The sequence below is a fragment of the Balearica regulorum genome, chromosome 9 (genome assembly GCF_011004875.1).
Source record: "Balearica regulorum gibbericeps isolate bBalReg1 chromosome 9, bBalReg1.pri, whole genome shotgun sequence".
NCBI lineage: Eukaryota > Metazoa > Chordata > Aves > Gruiformes > Gruidae > Balearica > Balearica regulorum.
This window is the reverse complement of record NC_046192.1, coordinates 27,954,499-27,976,563: the sequence shown is the minus strand read 5'-3', so window position 1 is coordinate 27,976,563 and position 22,065 is coordinate 27,954,499. Positions and strand designations below refer to the sequence as shown.

At 41.0% G+C, this 22,065-nt stretch overlaps 1 protein-coding gene across 3 annotated transcripts in view; it reads right to left on the bottom strand.

The window, feature by feature from the left end:
• PLCH1 (phospholipase C eta 1) overlaps positions 1-22,065 on the bottom strand; it is a 79,763-nt gene that overhangs the window by 14,614 nt on the left and 43,084 nt on the right. For all 3 annotated transcript variants that reach the window (XM_075761710.1, XM_075761711.1, XM_075761712.1), the window contains 7 exons: positions 15,815-15,908; positions 13,228-13,431; positions 11,514-11,634; positions 9,844-10,015; positions 7,019-7,126; positions 4,644-4,805; positions 1,841-1,912 (listed from right to left, as the gene is read on the bottom strand). In XM_075761710.1, the coding sequence (XP_075617825.1) occupies positions 1,841-1,912; positions 4,644-4,805; positions 7,019-7,126; positions 9,844-10,015; positions 11,514-11,634; positions 13,228-13,431; positions 15,815-15,908 (933 nt within the window). The remainder of the gene's footprint in view (positions 1-1,840; positions 1,913-4,643; positions 4,806-7,018; positions 7,127-9,843; positions 10,016-11,513; positions 11,635-13,227; positions 13,432-15,814; positions 15,909-22,065) is intronic.

Sequence of the window (22,065 nt, the reverse complement as noted above, 5' to 3'; positions counted from 1 at the left end):
AAATCATTTGCATGCTTCAGTTTTAGAACCCGAAGGTCTTCACTGTGAACGTCTCCTGCAGTTAACTTGCAGGAACTGCAAGCCTTATTGTCTTTGTCCCTCCACTGGCAGTTTTTAAAGAGTTTACACTTGGATACATTGGGCACAAGAACTGGCTGAAAACATCACAAGTCACTATCCCTGGGTGGATAATTCTACACCTGCAAAAATATTAACAGTAACCATCCTTCCCAGGCATTCCCCTAGCTGGAAAGGTGTAAAGGAGGAAGTTACTGGACATCCCTGATGCCTCAGTCTACAATACAATCATTATTTTAAAAAAAAAATACAATAAAAGCTATATATACTCTCTCTTTTTTTTTTTCAGCAGAGATGAAACAAATGGGCTTTCCAACCTGCTGTATCCATTAGGATAACTAGTTGAAGTAATTAAATTATTGACATACTTTTGAGCCCTTGTAACCAGGAGCTTTTAGTGGCTGATTTTTGTCTGTGACATCTCATTCCACAGGATTTGTTTTCCCGTCAGCAAGCACAGACTACAGTGTGAAGTGTCCACTATCATGCACAACAGGTACTTGCAGATCTCAACACATACCGAGTAAGTAACATGCACTTAGCTAAAGCTGCTGAAAGAAATATGACCACTTTAAACTGATGTAAGCTTATAATTGAAGTGTAAATATGAGTCCTGGTATTGTCTGCTTAGAGAATTTTTGATGGCTCCTAGCTGCCTTCAGGGCAGATGAGCTGGTGGCTGATTAAGTTCTATGTATTATTTCATAACTGCTGTTTTTCCTGAACTGCTGCTCAGGTTATCGATTACAGAGCGTGCTCCCTGCTCGGCCGCAGCTTTCACCATGGATAGCCCTGAAGAGGAATACAGGCGTCTAGCAGGCTGTGGGCAGAGGAAGCCGCTGCTGACACAGGGACTCTGCTGCAGACCTGCCGCATCCCTCCCTCACGACAAGCCTGTCTGCTGATTTACTTGGTATTTGCTAATTGACTCTGGGAGGAAGGAAGCTTTCAGTTGAATCAGATCCTACTGAGGCTACACGTTCAATAAATCCAAACCTCAAGGCATCGTGGGAGTGTGGGAATAGGGGAGGCGGATGACAGGAACACATTTGTCAGGATATGGGAACGGGAGGAAACCTAGGCGCACGGTCCCTTTTGGTGGCCGCTATCTGTCCAGCTGTAAAATGAAACCTCACACTCATTTGAATTATATTAGCTCTTGCTTGGTTCAATAGAGCCGCCACAGCAAAGACCCAGCGAAGCAGACAATTTGACCTAGCAGCTACACAAACATGTAAATACTATACACAAAACCATGATGAGATCAGAAAAGAACACATTTTTCCAGAGCAGGAGCCTAGAGCCAGTACTCAGTCACAGCAGTCCCTTAAAGCAAGTGGAAAGGCAGTAGGAGCATGCTCTGCATGGCACTGCTCAGGGTGTAAAACAGGGTAAAACTGGACCGTGAATAAAATAAACATTGTCAGCTGTGTGGACAGAGGTCTGGAAAACAAGAATACACCAAGGCATTTGTCTACATGGCTCCTTTGCTGCTGAAAGAAAATCAGAAATTCCACTTCCCTAGCAAAGATGATTTTAGGCAAGATTATGTTTTGAGTTTGTGCAATCATCTTTAAAGGGTTCTCCATACTGCTAGCAGCTACATTCTTCTGAACAGCAATAAATATCCCAAGTGTAATCACATAGTCTTTCCTCACTGCCCTTATACATACCATGCTTGTCTCAAGCAATAAAACACACCCAGAGTCTCTATAACGCTCTCAGATCTAGAACATCAAACCGAGTCTCTCATTTTACTTACTTTGTGTTTACCAAAGTTGCTCATTAATGATCGACTATGAGACTTTTTTCCACCTTCTTTTGTGTCCAGGTTCTGTGCAGAGAGTGCAATAAAAACTGTGAGTACATACCTTCAAAAGTATCTGTAAGGAGTCTACTACAGTCTCTAAAAGACATGGTTTCAATCTAATAAAGTTTCAACTTATAAGTTCACGACCCTGATTCACTATTACAAAAGTATAGTGATTGCACATGAGAAAAAAAGTGAGTTAAAGTCCAAACACAACGTACTGATCTGTGAACACAAACTGAAATCTAAAATACCATTACAGGACTTTTCTAATTTCGTTATATGCTTGATAGTTTAGCAACCCTGTAACAGTAAGGAAAAATAATAACACTAACACTCAAGACAACAGTCTTGAGAACATAGGAAAAAAAGTCTAGCAAAAGCAAAACCAGGCAAGCAACATCAAAACACAACAACATTTGAAAGTGTACTTGAAAATAGCCGGGGGGGGGGTGGAGGCGGAAATCTCTCCTAAGAGATAAATGTGGACTTTTCATAGGCAGCCTGAAGTCCGAGTTTCACATTTATAATCATGCCTCTAGATATCAGTTTGATAATTCCTGGCAGCATCTAGCCTTTTTCTGTCAGAAAAGCACAGCCCTTCATCTTCTAAAGAGCAAAACCAAGACCTAAAGGTACAGAAGAATATTCTCCCACTGTTTCAGCAAGTCCTATGAACTCGAGTTATCCCCTGTTCAGTGCTGAGCTGGAATTCACTTCTGGCTATCATAATGATAAGGGCACTAGATGGCTTCTTCAGGTCCAAGAAAGTCAATAACCTCTGTATCTATGTTCAAAGATTTGTTCCTGGCCCAGGCTGAAAGTGTCTGTAAAATGTAGAAGGAAACCTTAGCAGATAAAGAACTTGTGTCCCTCAAAGAGCGAGGGTTGACAGTTTCAACAGCAAATCCAAACTAGCATCAGATGGACTGACAGTACGGTACATGTCGCCTTCCTCCCTTCCCACAAAACCCCACCTGATAATTACTGGAGACTAGTACATAGTTGCATTGTGAATGCCCTTTTTTTTTTTTCTTTAAATAGCAGCAAGTCTTCAGGAAAATGAAAGGCACATCAGTGATGAAGTAAAGGAAAAGGAGATGTGACCATCAAAAAACTAGTAACATCTCTCAAGAGATCCCTTCCTGGTACATCAATTACACAGTAACTACTAGAAAGGAGCTTTACAACAGCAAACAAAAGCTAGCTAATGAGTTACATAATTACCAAACCATCACAATGTTTAACCACTTCGTTATCTCCCATCTAGGTCAACAGTTGATAAAAATTAATTTTCCAATTGTTTTAACTGATTACTAATTGTTCAGCTCTGTATTACTTTAAGGCCCTTGAAAACAACAGTCATATACAATTGGTCTTCACAAAGGGCTGTTGCAGCAAGGGAAGAGATCTCTAAATGTCCCTTAATAAGGTAAAATAAATCAATCAGAAAATTCTACCACTTTATATTATTAACTGACAGATGTCTGAATAGTGCAGTTGCATTACTGAAGTATTGTCAGTATGCTGGCCACGTCAGAATAACAGGTAATCTCAGGCATCATATCCAACACAAACACCTTATGGAAATTTGCATTCTTTAAACAAAACTCCCTGCCCCCTCAGATGCTAACTAGGGGCCAATCATTTTTCCAGATACCAGAGAACATCCCAAATGTAATTATTCTAACTCAAAATACTATTGAAATGGCTCATATCTGATCATATTTACTAACATGGGGAGTTTGCTCTCTGAAATCCCACTTTTCTGACCTCATGAAGACCTAAGGGAACAGGCAAGCTGACTCTGCTCTCACACTGCAAAGCCGTAGCCTGAAAATAACCCTTCTCTGTTGGGTCGGAGGGCTCCATCCTTTGCATTCCTACTGCCGCTTCCACCACAATGCAGCTTGGGCCAGCATGAGCATCTGAAACAGCATCAGCACAAGCCAAGTATGTTTTCTGTAGTCGAGCCTGGCTTCAGGCAGAACTCTCATAGGTCCAGCCTCAGAGAAAGACATAAGAACTACATAAACCCTACAGAGCGGGAAGATGTGCAGAAAGCAAAGCTACATGTACTTGACCTTTAAGACTACACCAGTTACAGAGCAGACACATCCCCCACAGAACAATTCACCCTAATTTAACATAGCTGGGGTTTGCATCCGGTTGAGGTGCAAGTATGGTAACGATGGATTCAAGATGCTGTTTACCGAGGTACTCAAAATTCTGATACATTTAGCTGTTTTACAAAAATAGTTTGAGGTCAGAAGGGAAAAGAAACATACCACTCTCGATGGAAAAACCAGAACCTTGCTTAGGGCAGTAAAAGCACAATCCTGTTAGTGATGTAAAAACAGCCATCGGCACTGCAGGCAGACAACGCTTTCAGTTATCACAGCCAGTCTGGGTAGGACTAAGACCATAGAAAAAGGATCTCTCCCCAATAACCTTGACACAAACCAAACTGCTTGACACATTGCTTGCAATATTGGTACTTACCAAATTAGTTGCTTCCAACTTTCATAAGGAATAAAGCAGATTAGAACACATTGAAACAACACACTCTTCACATTTGACCATACAAATTCTCTCATTAGGTATTTTCCTGAAATAGTTCCAAGTTTTCATTTTGGATAAAACAAACTCTTAGAAATTGTTCATAAATTATCAGCTTTCTCATCTGAAAAATGTGCAATACACATTGCATTGTCTAATTTTCAGCAGCACACGCTAAGGGGAAAAACCCACATACCTGCTTCAGGTTAACATTTAAACCCTCATGCGTTGCCTTTAGCAAGGCTCTCACAGTGAAGCTGTCAGGATCTTCTTTGTCCCTGATTTGGGATTCTTTTATCAGAGATTCCAATTTTGTTCTTATAAAAGATTCCACCTGGTGCTCAGTTGCACCATTACTCTGAAAGACATTAAGAAATCCAGTTAAAGTAGATTATTATGCCCACTACTTCAGGGACAGCCTGAGGGAGCATTACACACGCTTCAGGCAACACGGCACTCCCATCATTTCCTTTCTCTGTGCAAGAAAAAGCTTCTTGCATAATCCGGTCTGATTTTGCCTTTTCTATTGGAGGCTTTCACTGCCATTTCCATTTTCCTTTTTCTCTTTTGTCCCCTAGACACAACTTACACTGCCTCCCCAAAGCACAGTCCAATGTGTAGATCACCTCAGAACCTGGTCCTGGTGTTAGCTCTTTGTTTCAAAACCGTCACAAGTCTGACCTCATCTTTCAGAAGATGGCACGAATTCTCAGCTAATCCACTTACATGCTTCCTCCAAAATGCCAGACAACCTAAGCATCATTAGATTCCTGCTCCAAATGGTAAGAAAGAGGAATCAATTACTGTTAATAACAGTCATATGGACTATACAGACACAAACCAGTCTCTTACATAAAAAAATGCTTAAAATAAAAACAGCTCCTATAGAGCAGTGTGCCGCTAGCATTCCTCTGTCCGTGGGGTGTGAGACCTCTCCTGAGACAGGAGGAGAAAGCCATTGTTCTGTCCTAAAATGCTCCATTTCTAGCCCCAAGAGACACTCTGTGTTTTGCATTAGCTTTAAGGATTGCCAAATTGTGCCTTGGGTCTTTCTGTTAAAGAAAGCATCATCTCATCAGAAGTGCTCACGCCACGTTAGTAAAGCGTATGTGGATTACACAGACTGCTCCTATTGAACAGCATGTGACAACACATCAGCCATTGCATTGGGTTCAGAACTGGTTGAGCAATTTTATCTCATCTTACTATACCCATAATGAGAGTCACATTCATTCAATACATACTTTTTCCTTCAACTTAAGCCTGCAGAAGTTTGTGCCTATACTTAAAACCAATCATATTTGAAAGATTTATGGGATTGGGAGTCTTCAAGCTTCCCCATAAATTAATTCATACCAAATATTTCCAATTCTGTATTAAATGCTAACAGAAATATAACATTCTGAATCACTGAGCAAGCTGCTTTGGCCTGTGCTTCCAGCATTTACTGCAAGGCTGTACTTCTGCATGAAACTGTCTTGTGGAACACAGGGGTTGAATGACATCCAAGTGCAGTCAAACCTCTAAATAATTAAGAAATGAATTAATCATGATTTTGCCCAGTAGCATAAAGGAGGTTTGTTTATCTAAGAAGGGAAAGAAGGAAAAAAAAAATCAAATCAGCCCTTCTGTGTGGTGTACATGAATCCCCCAAAAGACATTGCTGATGCTAGCATTTTAGCAGTATCAGGGGAGGGGAAGAACCAGTATAAACATATACTTCCTTGGAACCAGTTCCAATAGGGACTTCTGTTACCCGTAAAGCAAATCCCAAGCTATTCTGAAAAACCTTCAATTACTAGTAGCAGGGATAAATAACACAAACAAATTAAAACCTCAATATGTAAACCAAAACCAGTTAATGAGACTACAAGTAGGTGTTTTGTGTGGCAATAAGGCAAACTCACTGGGGCTGTATTCAAAAGTGGAGGTAAACATTATGCTTGCTGAATGTTAATTTGAATTTGATCTATTCTTTCTGCATCTCCCTAGATAGCATTTATTTTGTTCAAAAGTTTTAACTGGTGAAGCAAGACTGTCTCCTGACCATAAAAAAAGCCATAAAATAACGTGTATTAGCATTTGCACACCAGTTTCAGTTTTTAGCAAAAAAAAGTGTTCACAAAGCTAACAGCAGAAAAACAAGGAGTTAAGAAATGAAGGGAACTGAAAGCAATCTTCAGTGTCAAAAAATAAGAAGCATTGAAAATAATAGTGTTTCACATCTCAAATTTTTTTCATTTGTATGTCTCCTTTCATAACTTTCATCTACAAATTGTGTAGCAATTCCATCACACCATTGCTTTGAGTACTGCATATTTGTATCTGAAAAAAGCCTAGCACACTTATAGCGCTGGCATCAATGTTTTCAGTCTAGTGTACCTAAAGTACTTAAATCTGTTATTTATATGATTTAAATGCCAAAGTGTGCATTTCCGAACAATGCCATTCCATATCCAAATGTGGAATTATATAACTTCTGTAGCTTAAGGACCTGACTTAGAAATCAAACAACTCTACGTAGGAAACGTAGAGATGTAACAGTTCTGGGAACTGTGTATATGGACATACATAGCAGGGCTTTAATTTGCAGTCATCTTCAATTTCATCAGCGCTGTCCTCATCTGAAACTTCTCCTTCCTCAGCATCTGCTCCAAGACTGTATGGCAACTTTTTACCCTAAAATGAGGAAAGAATATTCACAATGAATACACATGTGGTCAGTGTTATTTAGTGCAAAGACCAAAATAGCCCAGTCCTCAACTATTCCTTATGTAAATTGTGACCAGAGTTTAGAATTAATTTTCAGAGAGTTTCATGCAAACTGGCTCAAGGACCCAGATTATCACAGGTGATAATTTACGTATTTCTGGGAGAGTCTGTTACTGCAAGATCCTGCAAGCTCTTTCAAAAAAGCATACTATCCCCCACCTCTGGAGCAAGCCAGCAAGTGCACATAAGATTTTTGGACATCAACATGAAGGAAGCAGCAAAGCCTATTTTAATACTGCATGCTCATGCAAGAGCACAGTCAGCAATCCAAAATTAGTTGCTAATCCAGTCCTGGGAATGTCATACACCTACATTAGAAAGGAGCTGCTTTAATTCCACGTCTAGTTTCCAACATCTGATTAGAGTGGTGAGCAAACAAAGGTTATTGGCTACTTCTGGTAAAAGAAAAATTAAAAAAAGGCTCCAACAGATTAATTATCCTTTTTTAGAGCATTCATCTTTAATTCTCCTGTGTAATCACTTATAGCATAGGCCAATCACAGAACCTTAGAAATGTTGGCTATGGGACCTCTGCAGGTCTCCAGTCCAGTTTCCGACTAGAGGATCATCACCAGCTCTAGATGAGCTTTGCTTTGATGAGCCTTGCGAACTTCCCAGGGTGGAGACTCCCCCAGCCCTCTGGGCAGCCTCTTCCCGTGCTGCACTACCCACAGCTGAATGAGCTTTTCCTCCCAAGCTGTAACCTACGGCCATCGCCTCTTGCTTTACCATCTGCTACTTAACAAATCACCTATTAAAGTTTTGTGTTATTACTTCTGTCTTCCTCACTGATTGTTCACAGTCTACCTGTTTCATCAGTGACAGAGGTAGATAAGAATTGCTCTCGGATTTCTGCAGAAATTAAGAGAATCGATTTATAGACTGCATTTTGAAATGAATAATGCTGCCCTGCTAATGAATGGGTCCAATTGACTTCACGCTGGCACCTTTATACAGGCTTAAATCCATCAGTGCTATTAGAATTACTCTTTATATACCCTAGCAAGATGAAAATTATGCCATTACTTGAAATTGTTCAGCTAATAAATCAATACTGTGTTTCAAAGGAAAATGTATAAAACAGAGCAAAATAATAGCAAAAAGGTGATGAGAAACTGGCTTACTTCTCAACAAGACACTGGTTTCTAAGTATGATTTTATCTTTTCCAACCAGGCTGTTTAAATTGAGCAGGAGATGGGAGACAGGGCTTTTTGAAAAGATACTGTGAAGTTGAAAATAGTATTCCTCCTTCTAAAAACTCAATTCCATGCCATTCTGTAACTACTCACAGGGTATCAGCACTGTTAGCTGAAGAATCACACTAAAGTTACAAACTCAAAGGCGGTAAGAAGACCAGCTCCAAAGTTCACGAAAGAACAGTGCAGCTCCAAATTTCACGAAAGAACAGTGCAGCACCAAACCTCTCTTGCCTGTTGTGCGTTGACATAGTATTTCAAGCCGGGTTTGCTGGGTTTTGTTGCATGACTGACATTACATACTATTTTATTTGACTCCCCGAAACACCAACACCGCATGGTTACATAGCTCATTAACTAGCGGTTACACAAGAAAACTGATTCAGTGAAATTCATCATCACAGTTGAGCACTCAATGGTTTTCTAATTCAGAGTCAGTCTGTACTACACATTGAAGTATGTTCAAACTAACGTCAAACCCACATGGTGAATCCTTGCAGCCAGCCTGATGCAGCGGATAGAGGGGGGGGGGAATAGTATCTCAAGAGCTCACAGTGAAGTAACTGCCCCTGTGTGTCAAAGTAAATTAGACAATCTAATAAGCTACAACTCTATTAATCATTCTCTCAAAGGCCTGCCTTGCGTTTTTTTTCTTGTTACATCCATCTTGGTCTTTGAATTTTCTTTCAGAGCAAATCCGTTTACACTGAGAGGCTAAGCAATTAATCTTGCATACAACACTAACTTCAGTGCTCCAGGGCCTCCTCCCTTGCTGCTCCTTACAGCCACCTTCTGAAGTGCTCTTCTTTCATAAACACAGCTGATGAACCGTGAAAATAGTTTCATTTCATGAACTACTGCTCATAGCAGGGTGAGGGGGAAATGCAAGCAAATGCAAGAAATTTTCAGACACTGTTATATTACTCCAAAATACTTTGTCCAAGGAGAGACTGTAGTATAGTGTTTAGATACTATGGGGATGTGAACGATATAAAATAATATCCACTAATAACAAATTAGACAAATTTAAAAAAAAAAAAGATAAAATATCAGGTTCAGGCAACTGTGTCATAGTTCTTTCTATTCATAACGATGCATTTTATTACATTTTTCTGCTCTCCTGACTCAGTGCTAAGGTTTAAAAATAAGCACCTGACTTTAAGACTCTCAAATAAGCTGCTTAAGAAATAGAAAGAATTTTCTTTCCATTCCTGTTGATACCACCTCCCTGTTGAAACATTTACAGAAGTACTTTGGGACACAGGCCAAGTCCAAGGTAAACTCTGTTTCAGTTTCTCTGAAAAGCTCAGAATTTTAGCTCGCACATAGTACTGCTGAACCGGTTCTCCAAAGCGAAAGAAAATCTACAATAAACGTCACATGCTGACTTTAGTTGCATTTTGAACATGCCACCAGTAGCAAGTTACCTTCACTAGGATTTTCCCTTTCAAATTTTGAGGGCTAGGAAGCTGTCTGGAATCTCCAGTGATTACAGATGACAAATCCAGTTTGTCACCAAATATCTCTTTCAAGTACTGAGCGATCTTCTTTTGCTGTTGAATACTGCAGTGGTTTTCAATAGACAGTATCACCGGAAACCTAGAAATAAAACCCCCAGACATTGTCATAACTCAGAGAAGACCTGCACAGCTTACCACATAAACCGGTTTAAGCAGTTTGCTTTTGCATTGTCAGTAGTCTGGAAACAAACTCACTTTGGGAAGAAGGACTTTGCAGATGAACTCCCAAATCCCTGCTCTGTCAGAATCCCTCGGATAGTCCCTACAGGCAATTCTGCCCTCTGCCCCCACCCTAGCCACTAGTGCACAGGGTGACAAAGTTTGAAACCAATGATCACCAAGCGTGAGGGACATAAACTTGCAATAAAGCTCATCAGTGACACAAAGCCTTTTTGTTCTGTGTAGCTGAGTGGAAGTTACACTATCCCTTTGCAAGCCACGTTCAAAGTCTTCATAAGCTGTAAGTGATCAGCAAGTTGCTCCTGGAGAAAAGCATTTTGAAATCAACAGATTCAAAGGAATTGCTAACTCTCTGTTCATCTTCCAAAGACTGATAGCTGCATGAACGATTTGCCTTTGTCTTAGTAAGTGCAGCTACTGTGAGTCAGACCAAACCTCTGAAGATGCCCTGGCTCTGGAGAAGGAGAAATATTTGGTAATACTTTCCAGAATACTCTCCCAGGCTCCACAAATTTGCAGCTCAAGTTTCTGGAGCTAAAGATGTTGTTTCTGTATATAACAGCCTGTTTCTCCCACAAATTTGCCCAGTTGTTTCTGAGCTCTTGGCAGCCTCAAAATCCTATGGCAAGGAACCCCAGAGCCCTACTGCACACCAAACAAAGAACCGTATCTTTCGGCTTTGATTTCACCAGCTCCTGTTTCTAATCAACAACACTCAACTTTTGGGCGTGTTGAGTTTTTCCACACCCCCATTGTTGGGTCACTTTTTTTTTTTTTTTAAATAAAGAGAAGTAAGCATTTTCCTCCCTTTTTTGTCTCTCAACTGCTCAAAATTCTAGACACTCATGATTTGAGACTGTTCTATATATATGGTTAAATTCCATGATTTCCATAATAAACTTTGCTTATATAGTACCATGGCAAACAAAATAGAATCTGAATATTACACCTCATCCCAGTATTTCCTTATACTACGTATGAGAAGGATTTTCAATTTTCCTACAGAAATAAAGAAATGTTCTTAGAGAATGTTATGGCATTGATTTTTAAGGAGAATTTCCCTGTGGAAATAAGTGGGAAGTTTTATATAAACAAAGGACCAAAATTATCTCTAGATATTCAACAGTCTCAGACAGCTCAAAATATTACTGAGTTTACAATGCATGAAAGGTCTTTCTAACTGAAGTTGAACTTTCTATTCTATTCATGGAAAGAGCTCATGCAGTTGAACAATAAATACGATACAGACAATAAATGGGAATAGAATCAGCTTTATAATTTCTCAATGTGTTTAGAGGAATATATGTACTTCCTGATGTTGATTTGACTTTGGCTTTGACATAGGATTAACTACACAAAACGGACAGGTGAAGCTTCAAAACTGACTCTACACTTACTCATTTTTGATGAAGGCGTACTTATTGATAGTTTCTGCCACATCACGGAAGAGTATTTTAGAAGTAAGAGTATAGCCATGGTGCACTACTGGCTCTCCATCTGGACCATCCCAGCAATCCACTATTAAGACAAAAAAAGCTATACATTAAGAGATGCCCATGATCTTATACGTATCTGCTGATCTTGCTTGCCAGCAGAACTCATGTACACTACTCAACCATGCAGGTGTCAACAAGCTTCATTAAAACTATTATGACCTACCAATTGAGTTCAGACTAACAAAGACGACAGTCTTTTCTTATATGAAATGAGAAGTCTGAAACCTAAAACTGTTATTACCCCTTAAATTAAACTGTTTTTTCCCCCTCTTATATAAAATTACAAAGGTGTAATAGGTCAAATAACATTTACAGCTATCTCTTGGGAAAGCAGCTTCTGCAGACAAATTATTTAAAAACAATTTACTTTTTTTCAACTCCCAATTCAATCTGCAGTTTTATAACTGCCTATAGTAAGAACAGCATCAAAGCCATCACACATCAAAAGGACTAGGACAGTTACACTTGTCCTAATGAATTACTGTACTCTGGATTTACGCCAAATTTGTCACTGCTGTTGCCTCCACAGGAAGTAAAAAACTTCACCAAGAGAAAGCAACAGAGCTATTATCTAGGCTGTACAGTATTTACAATAGTCTTGGGGTCAAGTGAAATAATACTACTGTGCATTTTAGTGAACTTTCCTACAGAAGGGAAAGTACAGTGATAGAACACCCAATTTTCTCAGTTTCACTTTCACTAATTAAGTTTTAAATTCAGATTAACTAATTGCTCTTCCAGAGATGAGTTTTCTAATAGTAGTCATAAAAAAATAATATTGAGTGTATATTACGTAAAATTGTTAAAAGACTTTATTCCACCCAGAATCTTGAAAAGAAACATACTAATGTTTTGTTATTATTTAAATAATGTAGAACTTAAACAAGAATCCAACGCTATCTCCAGGGTATTAGACAAAGAGCATCTTGTGTTCTTCCACCAGCATCTGGCTGATGAAACGACATCCTACTTCTCCACTGTGGCAGACCAAACCCAGGTTTCTCGGCTCCAGGATGGTGACAGAAATAGATACGCAGTTGTGCGGATAGAAGGCATTGTTTGCTCACCTGTCCTCCTCCTACAGGTGCTTTTCATCTTCCCTTGGCATCCGCAGGAGGAACTGCGTATGCAAACACCCACTTTCCCATTCAGCTTATGAAAGAAAAGTCTTGTTGGCTCAGCTCCTTCTGAACCACATGGATCAGGAGGCACTCCTGCAACACCGTAACCTCCGGTACTGGGGAACCACAGAGCAGAACAAGCGGGGCTGCTCTGCTGGAACAGCAGGGCCCCGCACAGACGCCTGTCCATTGCCTTACTGGGGCTTGTGCAACAAAAAAGCACTTCACACAAACACACAACAATGGAAAACTTGCGCTGAGAAAAGCATAACAACACAGCAGCAGGCAGGAGAATACAGTGGTGTCTATGATGTTTGTCTGAGAAGGCCATCCCCAATACAAAAATTCCTGTTTAGACTGCTTGAAAACAGGAGCTTACTACTGAAGTTAAACAGATAGCGAAGCATTAATGCTTTAAGTTTGCCACTGACTTTGCACTTAAAAGAAATAGCCATCATACTTCTGATGACCAGAGAGTTACACTAAAAATATACCTTCAATACATCGACAGCCATCTTGCAGCACTCGTGCATACATCTCCACTCTGGACTGGGAGAGCAGTTGGTCTCCTGTCAGGTACGTATTGTGAGATGAAGCAATGAAGTAGTTACAAAGCGGCTGATCCATATCCTGATGCACTTCACAATGCAGTGGATTAAATATGTCACAAGCAGGACTGCGCATGAAGTTGGTGAAACCTTTCAACAAAGAGAAACAGTTTTGCCACGGATGCAGTATATCTTACTGAGCGAATGATTTGCGCTCTAACATTTGTTTTTTCTGTTTATGCTTGTCAGTGCTAAGTCATGACTCCAAACCCACTAAATCACGTAGCAGGGATTAATCTTACTGTACTCATGCTTTCAGCACATTAACTGTGGTTTGCAGCTTGCCGGGTTCTCTGCAAACCGAAGAGGCTGCACAGACTCAGTCCACTGCTGGCACACACACAGGTATTTCTTTTTGAAGCCTATGGAAGTTCCAACACCTTTGAGAAGAATACATTCCCAAGATCCAACCCCTCTCCCCAGACAGCCTTCTCTTCTCCAGGCTGAACAACCCCAGCTCTCTCAGCCTGTCTCCATAGCAGAGGTGCTCCAGCCCTCGGATCATCTCCGTGGCCTCCTCTGGACTCGCTCCAACAGCTCCATGTCCTTCTTGTGCTGGGGACCCCAGCGCTGTACTGCAGGGGGGTCTCACCAGAGCCGAGTAGAGGGGCAGAATCCCCTCCCTCAACCTGCTGGTCACGCTGCTGGACACGCAGCCCAGGGCACAGTTGGCTTTCTGTGCTGCCAGCGCACATTGCTGGGTCATGTGGAGCTTCTCATCCCCCAACACCCCAAGTCCTTCTCCTCAGGGCTGCTCTCAGTCCATTCTCCACCCAGCCTGTAGTTGTGCTTGGGATTGCCCCGCCCCATGTGCAGGACCTTGACCTTGGCCACGCTGAACTTCACACGGTTTGCACAGGCCCACCTTTCCAGGTCCCTCTGGACGGCATCCCTTCCCTCCAGTGTGTCAGCTGCAACACACAGCTTGGTGTCATTGGTAAACATTTTTCCCTCCCCTCAATGGACCCTTGTGATGGTAACAGGTAAGAGCTATCCTGTTCTGCTCCATCACAAACGTGACATCTTTTGAATAAGAGGAGGCAGAGGAAGTCTGCAGAAGAGATGCAGGATATGCAAGAATACAGGTTCAGTATTCTGCCGATCTGCCAGGACTTTGTGCTGCTGTTGATGCCTCAGGGGTGCCAAGTTGAGAAGCAATCTTCAGAAGGTAGCAACACCATCAAGAACAAAACAAAAGAACACACTCCTACCAAAGTTAAAGAAAGATCTGACAACTTATACAGATCACAAGACAGAAACAGGAGCCAAACTGACATCACAACTTGGAAGTAAATGGTTTTTTTCCTGAGTTTACTGCTGACACTTAGGCTGTCCTGATTCCACTCTTTTGCTGTAAATAAGCACTACCCTCACTGAAGATATCATGTAGACAAGGGAGCAGCTGCCCAAGGAGCTGCACTGCAGCAGAGGGGGGACCATACTAGCCAATTCCACTTTAGTTTACTATTTTTCTCTATGCTGCAAGTTTATGTGAGAAGATGGTACTTTGTTTACATCCTGTAAAACAGATCAGCATTAAACAAAGTTTTAAAAATACCTCTTTTGAGAAGGAGAAATGTAAAATATTTCCAAAAGATAGTGCAAACAATACCAACCCTGAAAGTAACTCAAACGTAAAAGCAGCAGCAGTAAGATTAAAAGGAACAGAAATGCTTTCAGAAATATTTTAAATGTCACGGCTTATTCATTTTGCTTTCCTTATTTCAGTTTAAGTGCAGTGCCCTGGGTCACACCGCAAGCTTGTTTAAGATCTGGGAGACCATATCCAGGATTTAAGTACCATGTGTAAAAAGATTTCTTCTTCCCCCCAACTCTCAAATAACCATGTAAATTATGCTGCTTCATGAAAGCTATTTCTGGGCAAATTAACATGCCACAGCATTTAATCTATTTTGTTCCAAGTCAGATTTTGATTTGATACTAAGTCGGATTCTGAATAAATATACCATTTACGATTGCTTTAGCAACCAAGGTGAATAAGGTATTAAAACCCAAAGAAAATGGAACAATCCGTATTTTATTCTACATAAGCATAAATCAATGGGGTTGTACAGGAGAGATTCCAGATCTACAGAGACAGAGCAGAATGAAAACTTTGTTTTTATTACTTCAGTTAGAACAGTCTGTATTATAAAATGAATAGCACAGAATGTTTTATGTTTGTGATTTACAAATACAGAGTTAGCAATAAATTCACGCAAGCCTAAGGCATTCACGTGACTGGATGCTGGCTATGATGTATGAGTGTAGAACACCAGCTGCTCATTCACCCCACCTACGCTCCTCTCCCCCATGTCTCACAAAAACGCACCTAAGCTAATGCCTGCTGATCTTCTATGTAACTTTCTATCACAGTCAAATATTATAGCTACACCAAAATGCTGTTAAAGCTTTTCTATTCCACTACATACAGCATATCAAGGCAAAACTAATTTTGAAATAAAAACTTTACCTTCAATCCCAAGAATATTCTGCTTCTTATTTTCTTCTGATACTTCAAACTTCTGTATGATGTCAAGACAATATTCTGGCGTCACATTATTCATCTGCACAAAAGCAACAGTGTTGGTACACTTATTTTAATATCATGTCACCAGCATGTCAAAATCTACTTTAGGCTTCTGGGTCCCGTTGAAAAGCCTTATGATCAAACGTTGAGTTCGGTCAAATACGACTAGGACAGCCAGTAATACTAGTGTAAATGGACTTTAAGATTTTGTTTTGATTTTTGTCAGTGCCGCACAAACCTCACGGGTCTTATCTTTGAGGTAAAAAACAGGAGTGAGAGGTAGCGGTCACTTATAAGCTGTGTCATTTTAGTTTAAATATGAAAATTAGCTGTTAAGCACACTTAATAGTTGTACTGAGCAATAGTGCCGAAATGAGAACTACGAAGTTATATTCTATAATACAATCTACTTAGACATGCAAAAAGATTTGGCAGGGTTTGATTTCATTTTCATGCATTTTCCACTTCTGTGATTTCATTACTTCCAAGAGAGTTCACTATCATACACAGACTATGAGATAAATAATTAGATTCTGAAATGAAAAACAGCAGTTCTTCTGAAACAAGTAAGAACTTTGTCATCAGCTTCAACTAGCCCACAACTGAAGTCCTAACTGACTAGTGGGGCCAGAGTATCACCATGCACTTGTATCTCCTCTAAAATTAAAGGAAAGAAGTAGCTTCCATCACCCATCTCATCTTTTCTCGCCCCTGCTCCCCCTTAAGTTGTAGAGAAAAAAAAAGTGAAAACTAAGATTGGGTGTATTTCATTTCCTCCACTAATAATATCACAGGATGGCAATGATGACACTAAAACCTTTGGCAGCTTATTTGTACCATTATCCTCTTTACTGTTTGTACTCTGCATCCTTTGCCAGAGTCAGCTCAAACACCCTGGCATGTGGAGCAGTCTGGAAGTGAAGGAACACGCAGTCCCCTCTTTTAAATAGTGTGTCACCTCTTAACATGACTGCTTCAGGCAAAGGCAGGAGTGAAGTTAAGTCATCCTGCAGATTATACAATATTTATTGTTTAAATCCAAAAATGGTCCCTCTGTGAACTGTTCTCTTAATAATGGAATTCTCTTTCAGATGGCAAAACCTATTCCATTTACTCTGCTCTGTCTGTAGCCTTTGATGAATTTCTGCTTTCCATTATTTCCCACAGAATCCCAGACCAGTGGGGGCTGGAAGGGACCTCTGGAGATCATCTCGTCCAACCCCCCTGCTACAGTAGGATCACCCAGAGCAGGTTGCACAGGATCGTGTCCAGGCAAGTTTTCAATCTCTCCGGAGAAGGAGACTCCACAACCTCTCTGGGCAGCCTGTCCCAGGGCTCGCTCACCCTCAGAGGGAAGAAGTTTTTCCTCATGTTCAGGTGGAACTTCCCGTGTTCCAGTTTGTGCCCGTTGCCCCTTGTCCTGTCACTGGGCACCACTGAAAAGAGTCTGGCCCCATCCTCTTGACACCCACCCTTTAGATATTTGTAAGTATTGATCAGTATTAGTAGCTCAGTATTCCCAGCATCGACATTCAGCCGTATGGAAATCTTCTAAAAGTAGGTTGCGTCTCTTGATCTGGTCTAAGGGCATGATCCTGCCAAGTGCCGAGTTCCTCCTCAGAAATGCAGGTGCCTTGACTGACCATATCTCATAACACCTACAAGGCGCCAGCCTATGTATGAAAAATTACCAGAGGAGTGGAAGAACTAGACATGTCAACATCAGAAGTACAGTAACAGAGGGCAAGCGAGCAGTTCAATTCATATGGTGACTCAAACAGAAAAACTTGGAGATATTTTTCAGCCTTTCTCTCCTTCATCCTTCCCTCTGTTTTTTTTCTCTTGCACAGGGAAAGCATGGCTCAGCCCATTTCCTTCTCCAAAGATTTTATTTGTATCTCCTGGCTAAGCCAACAATATGAGACGCCTGCAGGAATTACACAGGATAACAGGAATGAGAACAATTCAGTAGATAAAATAACTGATTATCTTAGCTCAAGTAGATGTTGCTGTTTGATTGCTAACACTATTCAGAGCGAGCCCTTCTTTAGCACAAGCTGGCTAGAATTAACTTTTTTGTTATCCCACATGGCTCCTTGATGGCTGAGTGGCAGTGTACTTGTATGCTCTAGGAACGAAAACATCTAATCTGGTCCAAAGCTGCATCTGCTAAGGAAAAGTCCACTGATTTGTGCTTTTTAACTGTAGCTTGAGAGATGACGACTTGGGCTACTTATTTAAATTTGTTTTCGTTAAGTTTTAAAGTATTACACTAAAAATAATATCAAATAGTAATGATCATTACTGATGACTGAGTATTTAGATACATGGATTACTGAAGATAATCAATACCAGAGCTTCCAAAATTTCCTGGATACATAGGTACTTTTCATATTCCTGGTTAAAAGCTTTAATTTTGATGCAGATACGTTCCTTAAGAGAGTACCAGCCTTTGAATAACCAGTAAGACCTTGTTTTTTAAGTAAATGAACTATTAATTTATTTTCCTAAAATAAGATCCTACAAAACTACAAAAAAGCAACATTATCTCTAATCTTGAGTGTAGAAGCATGAGAAAGAAGAGGAAAATCACTTTTGATTTCACCAATCTCATTGGAAGGAGGTCAGGCAAACCTATTTCTAAAAATCTAATGCCACCTGAAGCTGCACAACACTGCCATACCAGGTAATGGGAGAGCCCTCTTCTGTCAAAGGCCCCAAGCTAAGAATGGCAATCGTTCTCAGTTCCCATTCTCATGGGAAAGGAAATAAGAGAAAGTAATGTAAAACAGAAGAGAAGTTAGGAAAAAAAAAAAAGGGGGAAGAAGTTAGAAAAGTGCAATGCTAATAACAGGTATTGCTACACAGGATGGCAACCCACCTGCATGTCAACAGTGCTCTAACGGTTTAGGCTTTAGTTGTTCATAGTTAATAATTCTATAAGAAAAATCAAAATATAATCAAAGCAAAGACATTCTTCCAATTTCAGCACAAGATGTTGACGTAAGATGCCACGACATATCGAGTCACCACATAAGTCAGTTATACTGATTATCCCTTTGTGTAAGCCTGAGAAAGGGAGGAAGGCATCAGCTCGCTTTCCAGTTGAGTTTGTGTTGCCACAATGAGGGCTTTTTGTGGAAAGTAGGAAGGATTGATCAGGCATGATGATGGTATTGTCTTCCTCAGCTGATATTAACAAGGTCCACAGTCTCTCCTCTTTTTGAAGTCTATGTACCAACACAGATATTCTTATTTCCTATTCTCTTTGGGATGCTGGTTCCCAATATCCTTTGGTACACATTGTTTCAGATCTCAGCCTAACATACCAACATGCCCTGGCATATACTGTTTCGTTACATCCCTTTAAAACTTCTTCCAAGAGAGCAGGTATAGATGTTTCAAAACATTCATTTTCGAAGACTGTACCTAATCCCCACTTACCACTTTGTGTCATATTCTCACTATTCACCACATCACTAGTTATTCCTGTGATACTATATAGTTAGTGTAGACAAGTAATAAGAGCAAACTTTCTCTCTCAAGCAGGCTTAATTCAATATGGGCTAGTGCATTTTGAGTTATTAAGGAAAAGCTTTACGTAATTATATATGCATGTTCCAAGGCTGTAATTGTTACAAAATTACTTTCTCTCCAGTTCAATTAAAATGAGTAGGGGCATTAATTTTTGTTACCAGTTTCATTCGGGCTGTGTACGGCTGCAGCTGTTTTAAAAGAGACTGGTTTGGTACCAGTACAATGGCATAGTATTAACATTTCCATCTGGTTCCTGTCACTCGGGAGTATGACAGGGCACATCATACAATATGCAGCACTTTCTTGGAGCACGCAGAGAACGCTGCTGGAGGCAAGATCTCAGCAGGCTGTCCTTTTTCTCAGGACAGATGAAAACTGTATTGCAAAGTAACTGATCCATGGTAAGGCAGCAGGTGGCAAGCAGGCACATGGGAAACCTCGCCCTCAGAAACCCAAAACTAAACATTTCAGGTTTGTAACACCAAAGCAGTCCTGTAACTGAAAACCATCAGCACAAGTGTCGAAGAGGTCTCTGCTATAACTGAAATAATTCGAGCACTCGATGTGATGTGGATACAGCAGAAAGGAAGAAGGAAGGACAGACAGCAATCAGACAAGAGCTGCAGGCTGGCTGACCCTCGAACACAGGGCAGCATCACTACAGGGCTCCCAAGACAGGGGCAGAACGAGGCCATTCACTCTATGGTGCAGGTCCAGAATGGCCAGCAACTACAAAGCTGCTCCTTAACAGGGAAGACTGCGTTTGTAGAGCCTGCTTCACCCGTACCCCACTACTCAAATACAAGTTCTGTCTGTCAAAAGAGCCTGGAGATCCTGCTGTGGATTTAGCAGGAGATCAAATCCTGGGGAGGACCAACTCAGGCACTGACGCCGGTTTTCTAGGAGAGGGCACTCCCACAGGGACAACCCTCAGGCATGCAGGCATGACTGGACATCCAGGGATGGTCCTCCCTCACAGTCACTTGTGCTAAGAGGACTGCAGGACCAGGAGTCATTCCAGGAAACCAGCCTAATTTCTGCTCTTCTGACATCTGAAGCCATGTAATTGCAATTTCAATAGCAATGAGCTGAGTTTAACTGCACCTAAGTGGAAATAATCTGATTCACAAGCTCTGGGGTGAAGGCAACAGGGAACTCTCCTAAAAAAAGAAGCCAGCATAGCAAGTTCACAAAAAACCCAACCCCTTTTTGTTCTATCCTCAGGCTGCAGAATATTTAGAAGTCTTGCCAAAAGAGTAGCAGATGGAGTTGGACAGACTGTCCACAGATTTCCAAGCAGCCAGACAACAGCAAAAATGAAACGCTGTTTGGTTGAAGGTGTTTGAGAGTTGCATTATGATTTGAACTATTATCAGTTTTTGAAAGCAATCTTGCCTTACCCGAGGACATTATCATGTCTGTGTTCTGAAACATTAAAAGGTAAATCTGCTTTAACACTGTTAACACTGGGAAGTGGGAAAACCAGAGGGAAGAGGCAAAGAAAGTGCAAGGTGCTTCTAAACTACACTGCTGAGAAGTTCATCTGCAGGAGATCATCTTTTTATTGTTTGTTGTTGGAATAATGTTGAGCATTTACAGCCGATGGCCCTGTCCACATTCAGCATTTTGAACAGCGTGTAGACAGGGAAGAGGATGCAGTATGCCAGACTTGACAGTCAAATCGTTTTCTCCACTGCATCAGTAGTTTCATAACATCCTTGTGCACCCACAAAGACAGTTCTTCTGCCTCTTTCACATGTTTTCCTTCCTGCTCCAGGTCCCCGAGTGCCCTTCTCACACCACTGCTCTTCAGCTGTTCTGGGCACTTCAGCATCTCCATGACCATGTCGTCCCTGGAGCATTTATTTGCCTCCTCATCACTGTCAGCCTTGCTGCTGCTGCTGTCAAGGGTGCTCCACTTAAGGGCACCCAAGGAGAAGGCAGTGATTAAACAGGAAACAAAGGAAAAAACACTGAGCTCAGAAGACTTAGGGCATCAGCATAAAGGGAAAAAGATAAAAACATTTTGTGCTTTAAAGCTGTAATTAGCAGAATTGCCAGGACCAGGTTGCTTGCAAGAATCTGTGTGTTGAGGCTATCGCAGCGAGATCAGTGACGTGACAGTGCTCCATGTTTCAAGGGGGAAGCAAGGAAGAACCAGGGAGTCATACATGCCAGGGAATTGCCACAATGGCCATCAGGGAAAATTCAGCAACAAAGCAGCACAGGCTGTTGAGATTTAATGCTAGGGCTAAGTCAGAAAAAGCAGTCATTGCAGGCAGGATCCTGGAATGGCACAGGAGATCATCCACTGACTGCAGGCAAAACACAGCGTCTACACCCAGGAAACTCAAGCAGGTTGGCATGTTGGTATTTATTTTCATGAGTTTGTTCAGGAGCAATACTCTGCAAGGACACATGGGGTGAGCAAACAACCCAGGACCAATTGCCGGAAGCAAACAAGAGTCCTGGAGATCACCAGGTTCCTTCTGTGCTCCTCACTGCCCAGGGTACAAGTTCTCTCCATGCGTTGCACAGACAGTTTTTGTAGTAATTCAGTTTCTTTCAAGATGGGCGTAAAAATCTCCACTGGACCAACATATTTAGGAATGGTTACATATTCTTCCATTCAGCAAGTTTGTTCATAAGCACATCAG